Raw genomic sequence first — 21,535 nt, 5'->3', positions numbered from 1 at the left:
TCTGAACTCTGAAAATAAAGGTAAGAAAGAGGCAGAAGGCTGGCCTTAGCCGATAGCGACTAACCCACCAGTAGCCGAGGAACTCGGTTTCGACTGGAAAATGTGGAGAAACTCGCGCCCCCAAGAGGTCTTAACGTCCGGATCAGCAGGACCCGGTAGGCTGGCATCACGTGACGATGCAGCGCGGCAGATAAACTACAACTCCCAGTGCTCCGCGCGGCCCACCGGCGTTACGCAGCTTTCGTTGATTGGTCGCTGGGGATATTTGAAAGGAGGGGGCTGGCGCGGAAACGAAGGTTACATTTTGGGTCCTTAGTGGAGTACTCAGCCTGGCGGGTAAGTCTTAGACCTGCAAAAGTGGGCACCTCTGGGGCAGCAAGGAAGAACTCGTGAACTTGTGTACGCACCAAAGTGAATGGGGCTCCCAACACTGTCTTGAGGGAGAGGCGGGGGCGGTTCTGCCAGGGAGGGTGGAGGTCCTGGGGTGCCCTGGTAGGTGTTGAAGGGCTCTGTGGGGCATTGGGGTGGTGGGACGGGTAGAGTGAGTCCAGGGATCGGCCGCCTAGAAGGAAAAGCGGAAGTTTCGGTTTATAACGGGAGCCCGGCGTCCTGGCCTCGGCTTTTTTCCTTTAAGGTTTCTAATGAGATTCTTTGCTCCTGCCCTTCATTTAACTCCATTACGAATCTTCTCCGCCCTCTCTAATCCGTCTCCTTTCCCCTAGCCCTCCAGCGCCATGAGGAGCTTTAAAGGAGTCAACTTTGGGACTCTGCTAAGCAGCCCGAAGGAAGCTGAAGAGTTGCTGCCTGACTTGAAGGTGTGGGTGCTGTCTGGCTCTACATACACCTGGCTTTCCAAGCTGAGCTGTTTTGTTACTGCCTTATTGGAAGAGACAGATTAGTAGCAGCTTCATTTATAGTTCCTTTCCTTATCTCTTTCCCTTTGTCCCATTCACATCTTCCTCTCCTCCTAGGAGTTCCTGTCCAAACCTCCAGCCAGTTTTCCCAGCTGCAAATTTGATGCGGAGAGAAGACATACTTGTGATGCCATTCTGAGGGCTTGCAACCAGCAGCTGACTGCCAAGCTGGCTTGCCGCAGGCACCTGGAAAGCCTGCTGGAGCTGGCAGAGCTGGCTTGCAATGGCTACTTGGTGTCCAACCCCCAGTGTCCACCCCTCTACCTGGAACGAATTCTCTTCATCTTTCTGCGGAATGTTGCTGCACAGGGAATCCCAGAGGCCACACTCCGATTAGCTCAACCCCTCCATGCCTGTTTGCTGCAGTGTTCTCGACAAGCTGCTCCCCAAGACTATGAGGCTGTGGTTCGGGGCAGCTTTTCTCTGCTTTGGAAAGGGGCAGAAGCCCTGGTGGAGCCACAGGCTGCATACTCAGCTCGACTGAAGGCCTTGAGCTTTCTAGTATTGTTAGAGGATGAAAGTATCCCTTGTGAGATCCCTCACTTTGCTTCTCCAACAGCCTGTCGAGTGGTAGCTGCCCATCAGCTATTTGATGCCAGTGGGCATGGTTTGAGTGAAGCAGATGCTGACTTCCTAGATGACCTGCTCTCTAGGCATGTGATTAGACTCTTGGTGGGTGAGGAAGGGGACTCCCCTGGTCCTCTGTCTCCCCAGAGGGCCCTCTGTCTCTTGGAGCTCACCCTGGAACACTGCCGTCGCCTCTGTTGGAGCCACCTCCATGCCAAGGCCACTAGGGCTGTGAAGAAGGCCCAAGATTACCTAAGGAACACCAGCCTGGCTCCCAGCCTCCAGATATGCCAGCTGGGGGTAAAAATGCTACAGGTCCAGGAGGGAGAACCCCAGGCAGTGGCCAAGCTCCTGATCAAGGCATCAGCTATCCTGAACAGCAGCATGGAGGCACCGTCACCCCCACTGCGGGCATTGTATGACAGCTGCCAGTTCTTCCTCTCAGGCCTGGAGCGGGGTAGCAAGAGGCACTATGGACCTGATGCTATTCTGAGCCTCTTTGCTCTTCTTGGCGGGTACTGCTCCCTCATTCGACAGCTTCAGGATGGTGTGAGTTATAAGGTCCTGGAGATAGGGTGGGAATGTGGCTCTAAGCCCTGGCTCCCTCCTTGGACTATGCAGCCTAGTCTATCCCGAGAGGGCAGTGGTCCCTCCTGATGTCCTTCCTGCTCTCTGGGTTGTGTCAATTCTCTAGGACTCTGGGTCAGTTTTACCTTGGAGCTCACACTTTATCTCTGTTCCTCAAACTAACCTTCCGCTTCCTTCCTCAGGTCTGTGGGGACTCCTCCAAGCAGCAGCAGTCTTTGGTTCAGCTGCAGTTTCAGGGACTTCACCTCTATACTGTGGTGGTTTATGACTTTGCCCAAGGCTGCCAGGTACCGTCTGGGAATAAAAAAGCCTGGACATGTCCTAGCATCTGGGGTTGTTCAACTGCCCTCAGTAGAGTTTTGGGGGTGGCTATGGCTTTAGGTATGGGGTGGGGTGGGTGTCACGTACCTATTATGTCTCCTCTCACCCTCAGCCCTTCTTGTCCCTTCAGGTAGCTGACTTGGCTGACCTTGCCCAGCTGGTGGAAAGTTGTAAATCTACTGTTTGCTGGATGCTGGAGGCCTTAGAGGGCCTGTCAGGCCAAGAGCTGACTGACTACCTGGGGATGACTGGTTAGTGCCCTGGGGCCCAGCTACAAGGTTCTGGGGAGGGTCATCACTCATTAGGCGGGCAAATAGCACTTGCTGGATGGTTCTGACCACTGTGGGGGCTCCTTATGGTTCAAGGAGGGAGTGAAAAAGATGTGTGTAAGTATCAGTTACTCTGTACTTAACAGCAGAGAAGAAGTGATGAAGCTAACTTGTAATAGCAGATACTACTTTTTTCTCATTGGTTTTGAAATCTAGTTTGGTATTTGTTCCATGAAAACGTTTGTACTTGATGTGCAACTTTATGACCTTTCTATATATTTAAATTTTAAAGAACATTTACAGTTTAATTTTTTAAAACCAGATGAAACATTCACCTGGTTCAAAATTCAATTTGCACAAAAGGGCACACAGTGAAAAGCTCTCCCATTCCTAATTCTGGTTACCCAAGTCTGCCTCTGCAGAGGCAATAATATGGTCAATTTCTTATATATCCTTCTGGAGATATGCTATGTTTTTATTAACTAACATATATACTTCTCGCCCCCCTTTTAATTAAAATACACTTACAGAAAAGTACTAAAATCATAAATGTACAGCTTGATGGATCTTTTTTACAAAGTGAACATACTTTGTAACCAACATCTAGTTCAAGTAATAGCATCATTTAGACTCCATGTGCCCCCTTCTGTTCACTAACCCCCAACAGCAACCTCTGTCCAACCAGCATAGATTAGTTTTGCCTGTTTTTGTATTTTATAATAAATTTCCCCCTCAGTTTACAAAAGGCATGGCCCTTTAGTCTAAATCATATGCACCTATTGCGTTCAGTCAATGAAGGTTTTGGAGAGCTTGTTATATTCATGTTTTCAGTGGTTGAACCATGTTATAGAGATGAAAATATCAGCAGGAGTCAAAAATTATTAGTATGAAAATTCTTCCCACAGAGTATTGAAGACTGACTTTTTCTTCCAGCCATCTGTACCTACTATGTGCTAAGCACTGTTTTGAATACCTGAATATTGTCAGTAAACAAAAGATTCCTGCCCTCATGGAGCCACATCCTGGTTTGGGGAGAAAGATAATAAGCAGTACAATAATTAAATTGCCAACATATTAGAAAGTGATCAGAAGTATGGGGGAAAGGAAAGGTAGAGCAGGATAAGGGAATTAAGATTTCAAGTGGGTGAGGGGTGCAAGTTACCATTTAAAACAGGATGGTCAGGGTAAGCCTCATTGAGAGGATGCATGAGCAAAACCGAGGATGTGATGGAGTTGGCCACATAGACACCTGGGAAAGGACATCCCTGTCAGAGGAAATAGCCAGTGTCAAAGCCTTAAACTAGGAGAGGGTTTGGTGTGTTCAGGGAATAGCAAGGAGGCTCTGTGGCTTCAGTAGAATGAGGGAAGAAGAGGGAGGAAAGGGGCAGGCCAGAGTATTTTCCTAAAATGCTGACCTTTGAAGTGAGATGAAGACAGGGATTGGAATGTGCGGAGAGATGAGCCCTGTTTGGGAATGAGGACTCTGCTTTTGTAACATGAGTGCAGAAGGCCTCGCTGGTATGGAGGACATGGGCTGACTTGGAGCAGGAAGGGGAGTGCTACTCCTTTCTCATTCCCTAGGAATAGGTGTCCTGTCTGATCTGGAAGCTGCTGAGCGGTCCCAACATGAGAGGGCAGTGGGAACCATTCCTGTGCCAACTGTTCTTTCTCTCTTGCAGCCTCTTACACTAGTAACTTGGCCTACAGTTTCTATAGTCACAAGCTGTATGCCGAGGCCTGTGCCATCTCCGAGCCCTTCTGTCAGTGCCTGGGCTTGGCGAAGCCAAGTACCTATCCTGAAGTGCCTCCTGAGAAGGTATGAGGATGGGGAAGGAGGTTATGTTGGGGGAAGGAAGGGGCTTGAGTAGCATGAAAGGGCCTGTCCAAGACCCTGCTTTTGGAGTATGGTGTTAGGAGCTACATATTGGCACCATTACTTCTCAGACCTCACCTGTACTGTCATTTAATTAATTTTACTTATTTATTTATAAAAGAGAGGATGAAGGGAGAGAGGAGAGAGACACTGATGTGACAAAGATACATAGATTGGTTGCCTCCCATACACCAGGGATTGAGCTTGTAACCTAGGTATGTGCCCTGGCTGGGAATTGAACCCGAGAACTTCTGGTGCATGGTTACAGTGCTCCAACCGAGCCACACTGGCCAGGGCAAATTTTTTTTTTTTTTTTTTTACTCTCTTTTTATTTATTTATTTAATATATTTCATTGATTTTTTACAGAGAGGAAGGGAGAGGGATAGAGAGTTAGAAACATCGATGAGAGAGAAACATCGATCAGCTGCCTCCTGCACACTCCCCACTGGGGCTGTGCCCGCAACCAAGGTACATGCCCTTGACCGGAATTGAACCTGGGACCCTTGAGTCCGCAAGCCGATGCTCTATCCGCTGAGCCAGACTGTTTAGGACTTTACTCTCTTTTTATACTTAGTTTTGTTCTAAGCCAGTGGTTCCCAGCCTTGCTGCACATTAAAATCACCTGAGTAAACTTAACAACATTCTAATGCCTGCCCTAAGCTAATTACATCCAATTGCATCAGAGTCTATGGTGCTGGGGCTCAGACATCTGGATATTTAAAGTGTTCTCCTAAATGGTTCTTTGGACAACCAGAAGGAGTCCCACTGTCTTAAAGCAAGAATACCCATGAAATGAGGGGTTGTCTGGATTGGCAGGCAAGGTGGGTCGTAGAGGGCCTTGGGTTTCATCATGAGGTACATGGGTTGAAGTGGCGCCATGAGAGCAGATTGGCATCTTGGATTTCTCTGGCATCACTGTGATGAATAAACGAAGTGCAAGGCTGGAGAGGGTGGGTGTCTGAACTGAAGGAGCTTCCCAAGGGATAGAAAGAACTGATGGGTGAAAGAAGTCAAGGCTTAACCTGGTAAATGATTGGCAGTGGGGAAGGGAGAAGGAGGAGTCAGCTGATTTATGGGAGGATTGTAGGAGGAAGAGGAGGTTTTCAGGGTGAAGACTGAATATGCGGGTGGGTTGGATTGAAGCCTCAAGTTGAGATCACCCAGGGTATTTAGTTCTTAGGTGTCTCCTGCTTTAGGGCAGGGGTGTTGGTCAGAGGACCCCACCCACCCCCACCAGGTGATATATGTACCTGTAGCTGCATGTCCTCTCCCACTGTACGTATTCATTGGGTCCCCTCTCCAATTTGGTCTGTTTCCTTTCTCTGGTCAGTTGCACAGGTGCTTCCGGCTACATGTAGAGAGTTTGAAGAAACTGGGTAAACAGGCCCATGGATGCAAGATGGTGACTTTGTGGCTGGCAGCCCTACGGCCCTGTGGCCCCAAACACATGGCTGAGCCAGTCACCTTCTGGGTCCGGGTTAAGATGGATGCAGCCAGAGCTGGAGACAAGGAGCTACAGCTGAGGTGAGTTGGGGGGAGGTAGGACAACCACGTTTGCCCCATGGCTAGGGCTGGCTTTTCACATTCATGGTTATGTTCATCCTTATGTCTGAGAAGGGCACTGATTCCTCCATTATTGTTCACTGAGTGCCTACTGTGTGCCAGGCACTGTGCTCGGTACTGGGGAAACGGTGGTGACAGGTAGTGTTCTTGCTTTCATGACTGGAAACTTACTGAGCTCTCAATAAGCCAAAGCTGGAACTCCTTGGCCTGGGGTAGAGGCTCCATGCTTCACGGGTTCCCCAGGTGCTGAGCCCACCCTCTTTCAGAACTCTGCGAGATAGCCTGAGCGGCTGGGACCCGGAGACCCTGTCCTTCCTGCTCAGGGAGGAGCTGCAGGCCTACAAGGCGGTGCGGGCTGACACAGGGCAGGAACGGTTCAATGTCATCTGCGACCTCCTGGAGCTGAGCCCCGAGGAGACACCAGCTGGGACCTGGGCTCGAGCCATCCATCTGGTGGAATTAGCCCAGGTGCTCTGCTACCATGACTTTGCCCAGCAGACTGACTGGTAAGGGGGAAAGTTGGGGAGCCCACTCTTGTTTCTTGCCCTGGGTCTTCTGACTCTGTGGACCCTGTTTCCCTCTCTGTGTCCCTGAGCACTCCCTTCTGTTTGTGGCCATGGGAGCTCATTCGGAGGGTGAGGCCAGCGGTCCTGCAGAAGGCTCCAAATAGGTGCACCCTCTCCTTCCAGCTCTGCCCTGGATGCAATCCGGGAAGCCCTACAGCTTCTGGAATCAGTGAGGCCTGAGGCTCAGGCCGAAGACCAGCTCCTGGATGATAAAGCACAGGCCCTCCTGTGGCTCTACATCTGTACCCTGGAGGCCAAAATGCAGGAAGTATGTGGGGCTGAGCAGCACTGGGTACAGGAATTGTGCTCCCTGGGTCCCCATAAGCTAGCACTGGCCCTGTTTTTTTTAACCCTGATCTCTCATCCAGGGTATTGAGCGAGATCGGAGAGCCCAGGCTCCTAGTAACCTGGAGGAATTTGAAGTCAATGACCTGAACTATGAAGATAAACTCCAGGAAGATCGTTTTCTATACAGTAACATTGCCTTCAACCTGGCTGCAGATGCTGGTAAGGACCATGGTCATAGTGTGCTGGGATAGTCTCCTCTGTGGCTTCCTAAGAGCCAACCGGACACCCCAGGTGTGGGGGAGACTGGCCCTGTAGGCTGGGAGGTGAGTGGGCAGAAAGAGCAGAGGGTGTTACGGAGAAGGTGGCATTCTCCCCAGATGGCCCACGCTGAGAGAGTGGCTGGTCCCTTTCTTCTGACTTATAGCTCAGTCCAAATGCCTGGACCAAGCCCTGGCCCTGTGGAAGGCGGTGCTTACAAAGGGGCAGGCCCCCACCGTGCGGTGTCTCCAGCAGACAGCAGCCTCGCTGCAGACCCTAGCGGCTCTCTATCAGCTGGTGGCAAAGGTAATGGGGCAGGACATTGACCCAGAACAGAAACCCAGTGCCTTCACTTTCTTTGCCTGTGTACCTGCTGAGAAGCCAAGGAACCCAGTGTGGGCTCTATCACAGCCTCTCTGAGTTTAAATCCACACTCCGTCATTCATTAGTGCATGGCCTCAGGCACATTACTTAACCTTCTCAGGCCAAGCTCCGTTATTTCTGAAATGAAGGTAATAATAACTACCTCATAACATTGTTAGCATTTGGTGAGCTAATGCATGGGAGATGCTGCACATAAACAGAATACTCAAATGTAAACCGTAATTATTATATTAATTATTAGATAATTGGAGACTATAAATGCCTGAAAAACACTTAGATGCCTGTAGACACAGTTCTACATATTTACATGCATTGTCAGAAGGTTTTACAGACTCCCTGAAGCTCTTCCTTGGATCCCACATTAGAAGGGTGGGCCCACATTAGGAACCCCTGAAAAAGAACATGGCACTTAAAGGATCTTTGTCATTGTGGGTCTTTAGGCTCTATTTCTAGCACGGGGAACCTGGGAATCTTCCTCAGCCGTAGATCTGAGTCTTGGCTCTACCACGTACCTATTATGTGAATGTAGACAACTTAACCGATGTGATTCTTAGTTTCCTCATCTGTTAAATTGGGATTAGAATTGCTATGAAGATAAAATGAGTTGATGCATGTAGACCTCTTGGCACAGTGCTTGACACAGAGCAAGTACTCAGTAAACCCTGGCTGTTGATGATGACTGGCGTCTAGGCTTTCAAACAGAAGGGGGTAGGAAGGTTTGCAGGCTCCCTCACTGCTCTCTGCTCAGGCTCCCTGAGAAGGGCTGATGGTTGCTCTGTCTGGGTAGCCACATTCCAGCCAGAGGTCAGACCAAGCTTCCAAAGGGCTCAGGAGCAGAGGGTGGAAATAGAAGCTTGAGCAGGAACTGGGTAAACTTGCTGCTATTGGCCAACCAGCCCCTGCAGGCTCTGGAGGTCCTCCTGCTTGTACGGATCGTCTCCCAGAGACTAGAGGACCACGCGAAGGCAGCTGGCTCCTCCTGCCATGTCGCCCAACTTCTGCTGACACTCGGTTGTCCCAGCTATGCCCAGGTGAGTGCCCAGCCTGTCTAGCCTGGGGATTGCAGGGGAGACATGGCTGTAGTTACCCATCTTTTCTCTTAGAAGATAGGATACTAAAGGGGCCTCTTTGCTGCCTTCTACCACCACTTTCAGCTGGAGGCCCATAAAGTGTGGAGTGGCTGGGAGGCAGGCATCTAGTTCCTCTCACTGCAAAACCAATCGTTCATTGAGTCTAATAGATTCTGCATCAGGAATATGATGCCAGTCCTATATTTGTCATTAATTTCTGTTGCCCTGGTTGATCCTCCTTCACTTAGGACTGTTACCACGTCTCCTAGCTGGTCTCCTTGCCTCCAGTTTCTTCCTTTTCCATGTTTGCTACTCTCATAGTCTTTTTAGGAACAGATCTGATGTTAATCTCTTTCCTACTTAAAGGATTTTAATTTGGCTTCTCCATTACCTAAAGGATACTGTCCAGACCCTTCACTTTGTATTGACACCTTCTGTATTCTGGTTCACATTTTTTCTTGCCACTCCCTACCATGAACCTTATACTGATCTGTCCCAGTTACTTTATATTCCTTGCATGTGCCTCTCTGTCTTTGGTTGTATTAGTTTCTCCACCCTAAATGCACCTTCTCCCTGCGACCTGCTTATTTTCATTCAGTAAACCTGTACTTTCTTTTCAGGGCCTAACTCAATTCTTTGCTTCTTCGTAAAGCATTTCACATGTTCTTCAAGGGAAGAATTAACCCCTTTCCCAGAGTCCCCATAGCACTAATGGTATTATGTCACGATTATATTGGATTGCCTGTGCGCCTACTGCATTGCAAGCTATTGGTTGGAAGGTCCTACTTACTCCTTATTCATTTGTCTTTCTAACATAGCGGTTAACCAAAGGTACTCAATGAACATTTTAGTGAGTGAATAACTCCTGTGTAGATTATAATATTTGAAATGATATTTAATTAGACATGTTTGACATTTGCTTGCGAATGCTTTAATCCACTTTATTTTTTTAAAAATATATTTTATTGATTTTTTACAGAGAGGAAGGGAGAGAGATAGAGAGTCAGAAACATCGATGAGAGAGAAACATTGATCAGCTGCCTCCTGCACATCTCCCACTGGGGATATGCCCGCAACCCAGGTACACGCCCCTGACCGGAATCGAACCTGGGACCCTTCAGTCCGCAGGCCGACGCTCTATCCACTGAGCCAAACCGGTTTTGGCAATCCACTTTAATTTGAAGGCTCGGGCTGCCTCTCCTCACCAGTATGCTTGCAAACCCCGATTGCTCCCTTAGTTACACCTGGAAGAGGCGGAATCAAGTCTGAAGCTTCTGGATCGTACCACTGACACGTACCTGCTCCTTTCCCTGACCTGTGACCTACTGAGAAGTCAACTTTACTATGCTTACCACAAGGTATTCCTCACGTTCGTACACCCAAAGGTCCTGGGTATTAGAAGGATTTTAGGATTTTCTAGATCTTTGTCTGGCTTCTGAGAATTCCCTGGAGCTAAGAATATTCCTGACCCCGAGAAGCAATGGTGTTTCCTAGCTTTGCCTTCCAAAGAATTGTTCACCAGTGTTCCTCCAATAGCGATACTTTCCTTTCCCTTTTTCTCCAGTTTCCTCAGGGCAAGGAGGAAAGTCTCCCTGAATAGGAACTGGGATGACACTGGAGCCCTGGCCTGAAATCCAGTGGGATCCAAAAACACCTGCATTTCCTCATAAACTAGCTGTGTGACTTTTCCAAGTCTTAGGCCCACTCACGTTATAGTTGTTGTTTTTTATAGCTTTTATCATTCTGAACAGCAGGGGATTGGGCCCGATGATCTCCAGAGGCATCTCAAGCTCTGAATGCCAATCTGACCTCACTGCTCTCCTCTGGCCCCCCTCCTTCTTCAGATGACAGAGGGCGCCTCTCTGTTGCTGGCTGTGCTTCAGGATCCTGCCCTCCAAAAGTCATCCAAGGCCTGGTACTTGCTGCGTGTCCAGGCCCTGCAGCTGGTGGCAGTCTACCTTAGCCTCTCATCAGACAGCCTCTCAGCCTCTCTGTGGAAGCAACTCTGTGCCCAAGGTGAAAGAATAGGGTGAATGTGTGTGGTTTGTGCACTGTCAACTCTTCTCAGCCCTTGTCCCCTCTGCTGTCCAGCTATGTGGATGAGCCTAACCAGAAGCTGCACAGAACAGGCCTGGGATAGCAAATGAGTTTCAGTTCTCCTACTGACTCTAATCCAGTGGTTCTCACCCTTCCTAATGCCGCGACCCTTTAATACAGTTCCTCATGTTGTGGTGACCCCCAACCATAAAATTATTTTTGTTGCTACTTCATAACTAATTTTGCTACTGTTATGAATCGTAATGTAAATATCTGATATGCTATATGTGTTTTCCGATGGTCGCAACCCACAGGTTGAGAACTGCTGTTGAATCGATTGCCTAGTGACTGCCTGGAGTACTATACCAACAATGTTTCTGAGACCCCATGTAGTCTCAGGGAGTTCTGTGATTGATTAGCTCTTCCTGCCTTAGGTGCCTATGGAAAAGAGTAGCAGCATGCTTTGCATTTGCTATCTTAACAGTTGAAGGGGGTGAAGTTCAGGCCACATCATCTCCCTTCTTGTCCCCTCCTCCCTCACTTGCACAGGCTGGCAGACACCTGAGACAGCACTCATCGACTCCCACAAGCTTCTCCGAAGCATCGTCCTCTTGCTCATGGGCAGTGGTGTACTGTCGACTCAGAAAGCAGCCGTGGAGACACCTTTTCTGGACTACGGTGAGTCCAAGGAGGAGAGCAACGTCCTGTAAGAATAAACAGGCGAGATGGTGGGGCTGGCAGTTTTGTCTCCAGAGGATCCAGGCTCTGACTGATCATGGTCTTGTCTCTCCTCGACTACAGGTGAAAATCTGGTACAAAAGTGGCAGGTGCTTACAGAGGTGCTGAGCTGCTCCGAGAAGCTGGTTTCCCACCTGGGCCGCCTGGGCAGTGTGAGCGAAGCCAAGGCCTTTTGCTTGGAGGCCCTGAAACTGACAACGAAGTTACAGATGCCGCGCCAGTGAGTCCAGGGACCAAGAGGATGCTGGTTCTGGAACCTGAGTGCCTGTGCCTTGACTATGGGTTCCCAAACTATTCCACAGATTAATAACATGTTATGTGTGGAGGGGTTGGTGGAACCCCTCCCGTGGCTAAATAAGTGGAAATGCTGAGTTAATCAAGTTTGACTTTTTTATTTTTATTTTTATTTTTTTTAAAAAATATATTTTATTGATTTTTTACAGAGAGGAAGGGAGAGAGATAGAGAGTTAGAAACATCAATGAGAGAGAAACATCGATCAACTGCCTCCTGCACATCTCCTACTGGGGATGTGCCCGCAACCCAGATACATGCCCTTGACCGGATTCGAACCTGGGACCTTTCAGTCCACAGGCCGACGCTCTATCCGCTGAGCCAAACCGGTTCTGGCAAGGTTTGACTTTTTTTATTTCCTATAGGACTTCTCATGTCCTCCAATATGCTAATACACATATAAATCTCCAAATGGGAGATCTAGTGTACAGTCTTTCCTTAAATCTCTTTGTCCACAGGATCCTTTTTTTTTTTTTTTTTTTAAATAATGCAGTTTGGGAAATCCTGTCCTCACACACAAGGAGGAGTTGGTTTGAGGGCAGCGTAGAAGGTTTTCCCCAGGGAGCGGAGGCTGGAAAAGACTGATGGCTCTGCCTAGGAAAGGAGCAAAAAGACTCTCCAGGAAGGCAAAGGGTTCCACTAATTGGTTATTATCTCCTCTCCCAACAAGGTGTGCCCTGTTCCTGGTGCTGAAGGGAGAGCTGGAGCTGGCACGCAATGACATTGACCTCTGTCAGTCGGACCTGCGGCAGGTTCTGTTCTTGCTTGAGTCTTGCACAGGTGAGCAGCCATGCCCATGCCCATGGGCTATGGTAAGAGGGACACATACACTTTTTTTTTTATATATATATATTTTATTGAGTTTTTACAGAGAGGAAAGGAGAGAGGTAGAGAGTTAGAAACATCGACCAGCTGCCTCCTGCACACTCCCCACTGGGGATGTGCCCGCAACCAAGGTACATGCCCTTGACCGGAATCGAACCTGGGACCCTTCAGTCCGCAGGCCGACGCTCTATCCACTGAGCCAAACCGGTTTCGGCAGGACACATACACTATTTAATAAATCTTTCTATGTCAGGGTTTGGTTTCCTTATAAATCAGAGACTTCTGGTCCCAGGGCAAAACTCCCTTTATTTCAGTCAGACCATTGGTGCCCCTCCTTCGGATAACCTGTCCAGGACTAACCCTATTTGGTTCTAGTTTTCAGTATCATCTAATACATTTGGGCCATTTATAGTTAAATGGAATTTAAATAAAATTTAAAATTCAGTTCCTCAGTCACTTACCACATTTCACACATTCAGTAGCCACATGTATTTAGTGACTATTGTATTAGACAATACAAATATACTGTCCGCAGGAGGCTTAAGCTAATGATAAAATATTGTATTTATGATGTTTTTTTTTTCTTATCAACCCCTTTTATCTCTAGTAATTCATTTGACCCACACAATATCCTGAAAAGTCAATTGGGACCATGGATTTTTTTTTTTTCATTTGTAAAATGAGACAGTTGAGAAATTCAATGTTTTAGGCCAGAATCACAGGGCTAGTCAGGGGCAGAAGCCAGGATTAAGACTTGGGCCTCCTCCTGGTGCTGGCCTGCTTTACTGATCCACGCAGTCTTCTGAGCTGCAAATAATGGGGGCTTTGTCGGCTGTGTTGGTCCATTGTTGAAAGGAAAGAAAACATTAGGGATTTTATTAAAACAAAAGAATAAACCAGCTAAAACCGGTTTGGCTCAGTGGATAGAGCGTCAGCCTGTGGACTGAAAGGTCCCAGGTTCGATTCCGGTCAAGGGCATGTACCTGGGTTGCGGGCACATCCCCGGTGTGGGGTGTGCAGGAGGCAGCTGATCGATGTTTCTCTCTCATCGATGTTTCTAACTCTCTATCTCTCTCCCTTCCTCTTTGTAAAAAATCAATAAAATATATTTAAAAAAAAAAAGAATAAACCACACTAATATTTAGTATGTTAGTACAGTAATATGTGAGTAATTAGTAAGTAATTCACACACATATGAGGGAGCTGGACCCTGGGGTAGCTCGAGAAGCACTTGGCATCATGTCTCCTAGTTTTATCATTCTTATTCTGCTCTCTCCTCAGAGTTTTGTGGACCAGCCCAGCGCTCAGACTCTGTGAAGAAAGTCCACTTGCAGAAGGGGAAGCAGCGGGCCCCGGGCCCCCGTCCTCTAGAGCTCCCAGAGGAGGAGCCCTTCCTCAGAGGCCCTGTTCTGGAGCTGGTGGCCACTGTGGCCAAGGAGCCTGGCCCCAGTGCACCTTCTACTAACTCCTCCCCAATCCTGAAAACGAAGCCCCAACCCAGCCCTGGCTTCCTGACCCATTTGCCCACCTGTGACTGCTCGCTCTGTGCCAGCCCGGTCCTCTCGGCAGTCTGTCTACGCTGGGTGTTGGTCACAGCCGGGGTGAGACTGGCCTTGGGCCATCAGGCCCAGGGTCTGAATCTCCTGCAGGTGGTGCTGAAGGGTTGCCCTGCAGCCACTGAGCGCCTCGGCCAAGCCCTGCAAGCTTCCCTGAATCACAAAGTACCTCCCTACCCCGACTCGCGCCTCTTTGATGAGATCTTGGCTCAGGCATACACACAGCTGGCACAGGAGGGGCTGAGCCAGCCATCAAACAGCCTGAGGAACGTCCTAGAGTCAGGGCTGAAGTTTGTGGCAGCACGGATACCCCACCTGGAGCCCTGGCGAGCCAGCCTGCTCCTGATGCAGGCCCTTACGAAGTTGGCTGGCCATAGCTGCTGCACTACCCAACTTTTTGCAAGCTCCTGGGGCTGGCAGCCACCATCAATAAAGACTCCCCCAGGCTCAGAGCCTGCTAAGCTTCGGAAGCAAACACATTCTAGACGAGGGCGCCAACAGGAGGTCTCTGCTGCCCTGCCCGTCCACAATACCTCTCGGAAAGGTCGGGAAGGTGGAGGAACACCGTGTACACCTAAGCCCCCTGGCCGGCCTAGGCAGGCTGGCCCTCGAGTCCCTTTCACCGTGTTTGAGGAAGTATGTCCTACAAAGAGCAAACCTGAGGTTCCCAAGGCCCCGAAGGTACAACAGAGAGTCCAGACGCGCCTGAAGGTGAGGTGGGATCGGGGCCAGGCAGTGTTGGTGTTGGGTGGGGATGGTCCTAGAGGAGAGTTCTATAGAGCAGGGAGGGGCCCTTAGGGAATAGCTTCCCAGGGCCTGGCGGCACCTTGAGCTCCCCTGTTACCTGCAGGACCCCTCCATCTTCCACAGGAAGAACTAGTTCCAAGTCTTCCTTTGTTTTGACCAGAAGGCACTTGCCTTAACTTGAGGATTCCTTTCCCCTTCCACCCTTCCTCCTCATCTTCTGGTGCCCCCTCCTCTTCCCTGTTTCCACGCCCAGGAGTTATTGCCCCTGACTGAAGGTGGCAGTATTTGTGGGCAGTTAATTCTTAAATCTTCCCCAATGGCCTCCGTGTCGGTGCCGCCACAGCGCCATCTGCTGTCAGATGATGTCTTGTCACTGAAGGCCCCTTCGCCCTTCTCTCTTTCCTTCCCATCCCAGGTGAACTTCAGTGATGACAGTGACTTGGAAGACCCAGTTGAGGCACGGCTTGCAGAGGAGCCCAAGAGACGGGGCACTGCTTCTCGGGGGCGAGGCTGGGGCCAAGCTAGGAAGGGCCCAAATGTGAAGACTGATGCGGTGGCTGACCCAGGTAGTGCCCTCGGGCCCTCTGGCCGCAGCGGCAGGACCCGGAGGGCCAAGAAGGTGGCGTCAGGATATGGTGAGGAGCTGGGCCCTGAGATTATGCGGACCATCCCTGAGGAGGAACTGACTGACAACCAGATGGAAATGAGCTTTGAGATCCTCCGGGGCTCTGATGGGGAAGACTCGGCCGCAGGTATGATGGCAAAGGTGGGAGGTGGAGATGCATTTGTTTTGGGGAGGCTGCCTGGGACCAAAGCACAGAAATAACTAGTGCCAAAGACAGTCTTTTGTTGGCTCTGGACTGGACCCTAGAAGGGAAAACAAAGGGGATGGCAGGAGCAGGTAGCTCTGTAGAAATGTCATGTTCTCCCCAGATGGGAAGACACCAGCTCCAGGGCCGGACACAGCCATAGGAGAATGTGAACTGTTGAGACGGGATTCCAGCAAAGAGGAGCTGCCCGTCCTATGCCCAAGCAAGAAGACAGACAAGGATCTTGGTTCTCGGCGCCAACATCCCGCAGCCCCAATAGCCATTGGTGAGGTCCGGTCACTTGCAGAGGGCTGAGCCTGTTAGGTCTCTTGATCCCAATGCTTTTCCAGTCTGTCCTTGGTTCTGGCTTGGATCCCCACCTGGATCTGGTAGCCGCTGAACCTGGGTTTGAATTCTAGCACTCTCTGCTACCTGTGTCCAAGCCACTCAACCTCTCTGAGCTTTTGACTTAACTGTCAAGTGGGTTTGGGGAGGATGGGGCAAGTTCATGCATGTGAGTTACATAGGACCCTACGTGGCACATTGCCCTTTGTAAATGGTAGCTGCTACTTTCCAAGGGGGAGCTGACATAGGGACTCCTTGGCAAGTTCCTGTCCGCTAGGAAGTAGGGGGTTCATCTATAGCAAGTGTCGACCTTCGTCTAGGTGTCTCTACCGTGGATTCCATCTGTGACTCACTGAGCATTGCTTTCCGTGGGGTCAGTCACTGCCCTCCTAGTGGGCTCTACGCTCACCTCTGCCGCTTCCTGGCCTTGTGCCTGGGTCACCAGGATCCCTATGCCACTGCCTACCTTGTCACCGAGTCTGTCTCTATCACCTGTCGCCACCAGCTGCTCACCCACCTCCACAGGCAGCTCAAGTGAGTGTCCACCGTCCCGAAGACTTGTGCTGGGGCAGATTGCGGGGGAGGGTCCCGACTTTGAAGGAGGGAGAACTCACCCCTACTTGTGTTGCTTGCAGCAAAGCCCAGAAGCACCAGCCACTGGAAATAGCAGACCAGCTGCAGGGGCTGAGCCTCCAGGAAAGGCCTGGAGGTATCCCTCTGGCCCGCCTCCGGCACCTCTTTTCCTTCAGAACGTCGGGATCTGGCCATTTCCCCCAGGCTGAGAAGGAGAGTTTCCAGGAGTGCCTGGCTCTGATCCCCAGTGGTATGGTGGCTCTCCTGTCCTTTTATTCATCTTCTTACTGAAAGGCTGGGTGAAGGTGTTTAAGGCATTAGTTAGCTCACATAGATTTATGGTCCTTATGGAAGGACATGTCATACCTTTTCATTGATTAGTCATTTTGTTATTCTCACCAAACAGACATACCCTAAATCGGGAAGTCTTTTTTTTTTTTTTATAATATATTTTTATTGATTTCCAAGAGCAGGGAGGGGAGAGAGAGACAGAGAAACATCAGTGATGAGAGAGAATCATCGACCGGTTGCCTCTTGCACGCCCCCTACTAGAGACTGAGCCTGCAACTTGGGCATGTGCCCTGACTGGGAATCAAAGACCTCTTGGTTCATAGGTTTACACTCAACCACTGAGCAACACTGGCTGAGCTGGAAGTCTTTTTTTTTTTTTTTTAACCTCAACTTTGACTTAGAAATTCAGTGTCTTTATTCAGGGGTAAGTCCAGATGTCCACGGGCTCCCTACGCTAGCATGAGACACGTTAACAGATTATTTGAGTGCCTCCTGCTGTGCAGGGCCCTTTGTTCATTTCTGTAAGGGACACAAAGAAGTATAAGACATGGTCTCTGCTCCCAGGGAACTCTTAGGCAAGTGAGAGCACCTGGAACTCCAGTGACCAGGGGAGACTTCTTAGAGTTGTCTTGAGTGCCAGATAGGGATTGAGTGCAGAAGACATTGAAGGGAATTCCTTGTAACAGCTGAAATGATTCTGGGTATATTCTGTGTCAGAGGTGACTGTGTGTGTGTTGGCCCTGGCCTCCCTCCAGCCTGGAACGGTGGGCAACACCCTCCTGCTGACCCGGCTGGAAAAAGACAATCCCCCAGTCACTGTGCAGATCCCAACTGCCCAGAACAAGGTACGTTTCCTGGGCCAGGGAGCAAAGTTGGGTTGGGGTAGGCTTCTGGTCAGACTGCTCACATTCTGTGGCTGGGGGATAGAGAGATGGTGATCACGTGGACAAGCAGAAATCTCACAACCCCATCTCCCAAAGCTTCCTCTGAGCTCGGCCCTGAAAGAATTTGATGCCATCCAGAAGGAACAGAAAGAGAACAGCAGCTGTACTGACAAGCGAGAATGGTGGACAGGGCGGCTAGAGCTGGACCATAGGATGGAGGTGTGTGTCCCCAAGGTGGGGTGGGGCCAGGCCTGTCCTACGAATGACCTGGGGGTGCCAATGTCTTCTTTCTCAGGGGTGCCCTGTCAGTGCTAAGGTACCTCGAATCCTTTCTGGAATTGTAGGCCTAAATAAAAAATTATGTTACGTGGGAAGGACTTTAAACAAGAGCCCCAAACCTGAGGGGTTATGGCAATGGAGCACTTAAAGGTATACACACACAGGAAAAAGGACTGATGCCCACCCGTCTATAGTGATATGTAACAGATTCTTACTTATACTCCCCAGAGTCTCACCAAGTGAAAAACGTTTCTAGTTTCTTGCCTTTTCATTGGCAGATATGTAAGACAAATACACACATTGGAAAGCCCACTTCCTCATCTCCAGAATGTCGGTGCCTGTGGGGAAAGAAACTTTGCTTCATCTCTGACTGAAGGTCCTGTTCTTCCGCACTCAGGCTCTCATCACTTCCCTAGAAAAGGATGTGCTGGGCTGCTGGAGGGGGCTGCTGCTGCCACTGAGTGAGGACCCGGGCCCCGCCCAGGAGGCCTCCCGCCTACTGGAGTTACTGCAGGAATGTGGCTGGAAATATCCTGATCCCACTCTGCTGAAAGTGAGTTGAGAAATCAGTGAAGGGAAAGAAGCTAGATTTAATTCCTTCCCACCTGCCACTGTAAGTAGAAATGGAAGCTGTGGCACTCACTGACCACTCTTCCCCTACAGATCATGTTCAGTGGTGCCAATACCCTCACCCCTCAAGACATTCAGGCCCTGGCCTATGGGCTGTGCCCTGCCCAGCCAGAGCGAGCCCAAGAACTCCTGAGTGAGGCAATAGGACGTCTTCAGGGGCAGACAATACCAAGCAGTAGGCACCTTGTCTTAGTGCTGGACAAGGTAAGGAGCTAAGGGCCAGAGAGACAGTGCCTGGTGGGCAGTGGACACCAATTCACCCTCTTCTGACTCCTGCATATACCCGGCTAGGGACCGTAACCTCTGAGTGCTTTTTGCCCAGGACCTGCAGAAGCTGCCATGGGAGAGCATGCCCAGCCTCCGGGCACTGCCTGTCACGCGGCTGCCCTCCTTCCGTTTCCTACTCAGCTACGCCATCATCAAAGAGGTAGGATTCGGGCAGTGCAGACTGGGGCTGATTGGTGGCTATTGGGAAGATAGGAGAGGGTCTTAGGAATGGATCAGTCATGGAATGGGGCTTGGAGTTTGTTGGAGCCAGACCAGGATCCTAATCACCAGTGTCTCCTCATCAGTCTGGGGCCTCGCCAGTGCTGAGCCAAGGGGTGGATCCTCGCAGTGCCTTCTACGTTCTGAACCCTCACAACAACCTGTCAAGCACAGAGGAGCAATTTCGAGCCAATTTTAGCAGGTCAGGAGGATAAGAGTAAGAAACGGAGTGGGGAGGGGTAGCAACAACGCATAGGGACAACATGTCCTTTTCTCAAGAATCAGATGTTGCAGTCCACTTTCTCATTAGTATCCCTCTGCCAATTTGCCACATGACTCTTATTCCTTTTATTTTTTTAAATATATTTTTACTGATTTCAGAGAGGAAGAGAGAGGTAGAGAGATAGAAACATCAATGATCAGAGAGAATCACTGATTGGCTGCCTCCTGCATGCCTCACACTGGGAATCGAGTCCGCAAGCCAACGCTCTATCCACTGAACCAGACAGGTTAGGGCATGACCCTTGTTCTTACTCCTACCTTTTCCCTGCAGTGAATCTGGCTGGAAAGGAGTGGTTGGGGAGGTGCCGAGCCCGTTACAGGTGCAAGAGGCCCTGATGGAGCGTGACTTATATATGTGAGTGCTTAGGGTGGGGAGGTGGGGAAGCAGTTGCAGAGAGGGTATTGCTTTGGTTTGCTTTGGGGTTTTAAAGCCCCTGGTTGGCTCAGGGCACCTCTGGAGACATAGCAGAGGCCTAGTATAGCGACGTCAAACTCATCTCACCTTCTGCTTTAGCTATGCTGGCCACGGGGCTGGTGCCCGCTTCCTGGATGGGCAGGCTGTCCTGAGGCTGAACTGTCGGGCAGTGGCACTGCTATTTGGCTGCAGCAGTGCAGCCCTGGCTGTGCATGGAAACCTGGAGGGGGCTGGCATCGTGCTCAAGTATATCATGGCTGGCTGGTGAGTCTTTAGGGGCAAAGCCCATCCTAGGTCCCCACCCCAGGTTTTTTCCTAGGTCTGAAGTTTAAATCCTTCCTCCTTTGTGCCCCTCCTTCCTCCCATCCTAGTTCCAAGGGACTTCCTCATTAGCTCAATCTTCTCTACTCACCCACCACCACTATTAATTGTATTTTCCTGTGTGTTCTGTTTTAGAGTCCTTTGTTTTTCTTTTTTTTCCAGTCCCCTGTTTCTGGGTAACCTCTGGGATGTGACTGACCGTGACATTGACCGCTATACGGAGGCGCTGCTGCAGGGCTGGCTTGGAGGAGGCCCAGGAGCCCCTCTTCTCTACTATGTCAACCAGGCCCGCCAGGCTCCCCGACTCAAGTATCTTATTGGGGCTGCACCTGTAGCCTATGGCCTGCCTGTCTCCCTGCAGTGACCCCTTGGAGCGGTCCTATCACTTATGGAAGCCATGTGACTGTTCTACCTCCCATACTTAGATTTAACCCTCAGGGTAAATATTTTTAAGTGATTTCCCCAATATTTTATATGAAACATTTCCTTTAACTTAACCTTAATATAATAAAGATTTATGGCTTAAACCCAGTTTTGTGTAGTTCATTTGAAAACATTTGAGGACAAGACTATTGCCCCCTCCCACTATGTGGTACTATAAATAGAGCAGCTTGCAGGAGTGCATCTGAGAGCATTGGGAAGAAAGGCAAAACCATAGGACAAAACGGGGCCTGGCTTGGCCTCAGCAGAAAAAGCTAAAAGAGAGGGGCATCAAGGTGCCCTAAGTGGGGACAGAGTTGTTAAGGGTAGAGATGGACCCACTGAGAATCTTGACCAGACACCACCATCACATCTGTCCTGTTTTTGCCGTGAGGTATCCTGGGAGTGACACCAGCTTTAATGCCTCACTTCCCCTGCCCCCTCCTCAGTAAAGGTTAAAGGCTGATATTTTCTCCCCACATAGAGCTGTTACACTTGTCAGTGTACTTTGGTAGCAGGTTCTGTAGGGTTCTGCTGCTTATATATAGTTTTCTCTCCCCAATTAGATTGCTAATTTCCTCAGAAACACAAATCTTACACGTTCATGTATCCCTCACATCTAACACATGGTATAACTTATATATTGATTAATAAACTTATGCCGGCCCGGCCAGTGTAGCTCAGTGGTTGAGCACCAACCTGTGAGCGAGGAGGTCACAGTTATGTTGGATTTCCAGTCAGGGCACATGCCCAGGTTGTGGGCTCTTTCCCATAGGGGTTGTGCAGGAGAGATTGATGATTTCTCTCATCATTGATGTTTCTGTCTCTCCCTCTCCCTTTCTGAAATAAAAAAATATATATTAAAATAATAAACAAACGTGTGCTGTGCTTGGTTGACAACGTGCGGCTCTTATTCCTGAACTGTTCTCTCTACCACCAGACT

General features: G+C 49.7%; 1 protein-coding gene across 1 annotated transcript; it reads left to right on the top strand.

Annotated features, from left to right (window-relative positions):
- Nucleotides 1-277: 277 nt before the first annotated feature.
- ESPL1 (extra spindle pole bodies like 1, separase) lies at nt 278-20,699 on the top strand. The gene is made up of 31 exons (XM_036301146.1): nt 278-336; nt 723-815; nt 972-2,030; nt 2,252-2,356; nt 2,521-2,641; nt 4,339-4,475; nt 5,864-6,057; nt 6,363-6,602; nt 6,786-6,930; nt 7,031-7,169; nt 7,375-7,514; nt 8,489-8,623; nt 9,901-10,020; nt 10,507-10,678; nt 11,249-11,377; nt 11,501-11,657; nt 12,400-12,509; nt 13,836-14,821; nt 15,273-15,609; nt 15,791-15,952; nt 16,332-16,545; nt 16,647-16,834; nt 17,593-17,720; nt 17,856-17,978; nt 18,436-18,591; nt 18,702-18,872; nt 18,991-19,095; nt 19,241-19,356; nt 19,708-19,791; nt 19,951-20,115; nt 20,335-20,699. Exons 2-31 carry the CDS (start codon nt 735-737, stop codon nt 20,534-20,536), a joined length of 6,321 nt encoding a protein of 2,106 aa, XP_036157039.1. The 5' UTR covers nt 278-336; nt 723-734; the 3' UTR covers nt 20,537-20,699.
- Nucleotides 20,700-21,535: the final 836 nt, after the last annotated feature.

The sequence above is a fragment of the Myotis myotis genome, unplaced genomic scaffold, assembly GCF_014108235.1.
Source record: "Myotis myotis isolate mMyoMyo1 unplaced genomic scaffold, mMyoMyo1.p scaffold_m19_p_3, whole genome shotgun sequence".
NCBI classification, from domain to species: Eukaryota; Metazoa; Chordata; class Mammalia; order Chiroptera; family Vespertilionidae; genus Myotis; species Myotis myotis.
This window is presented reverse-complemented; position numbering and strand designations above follow the sequence as displayed.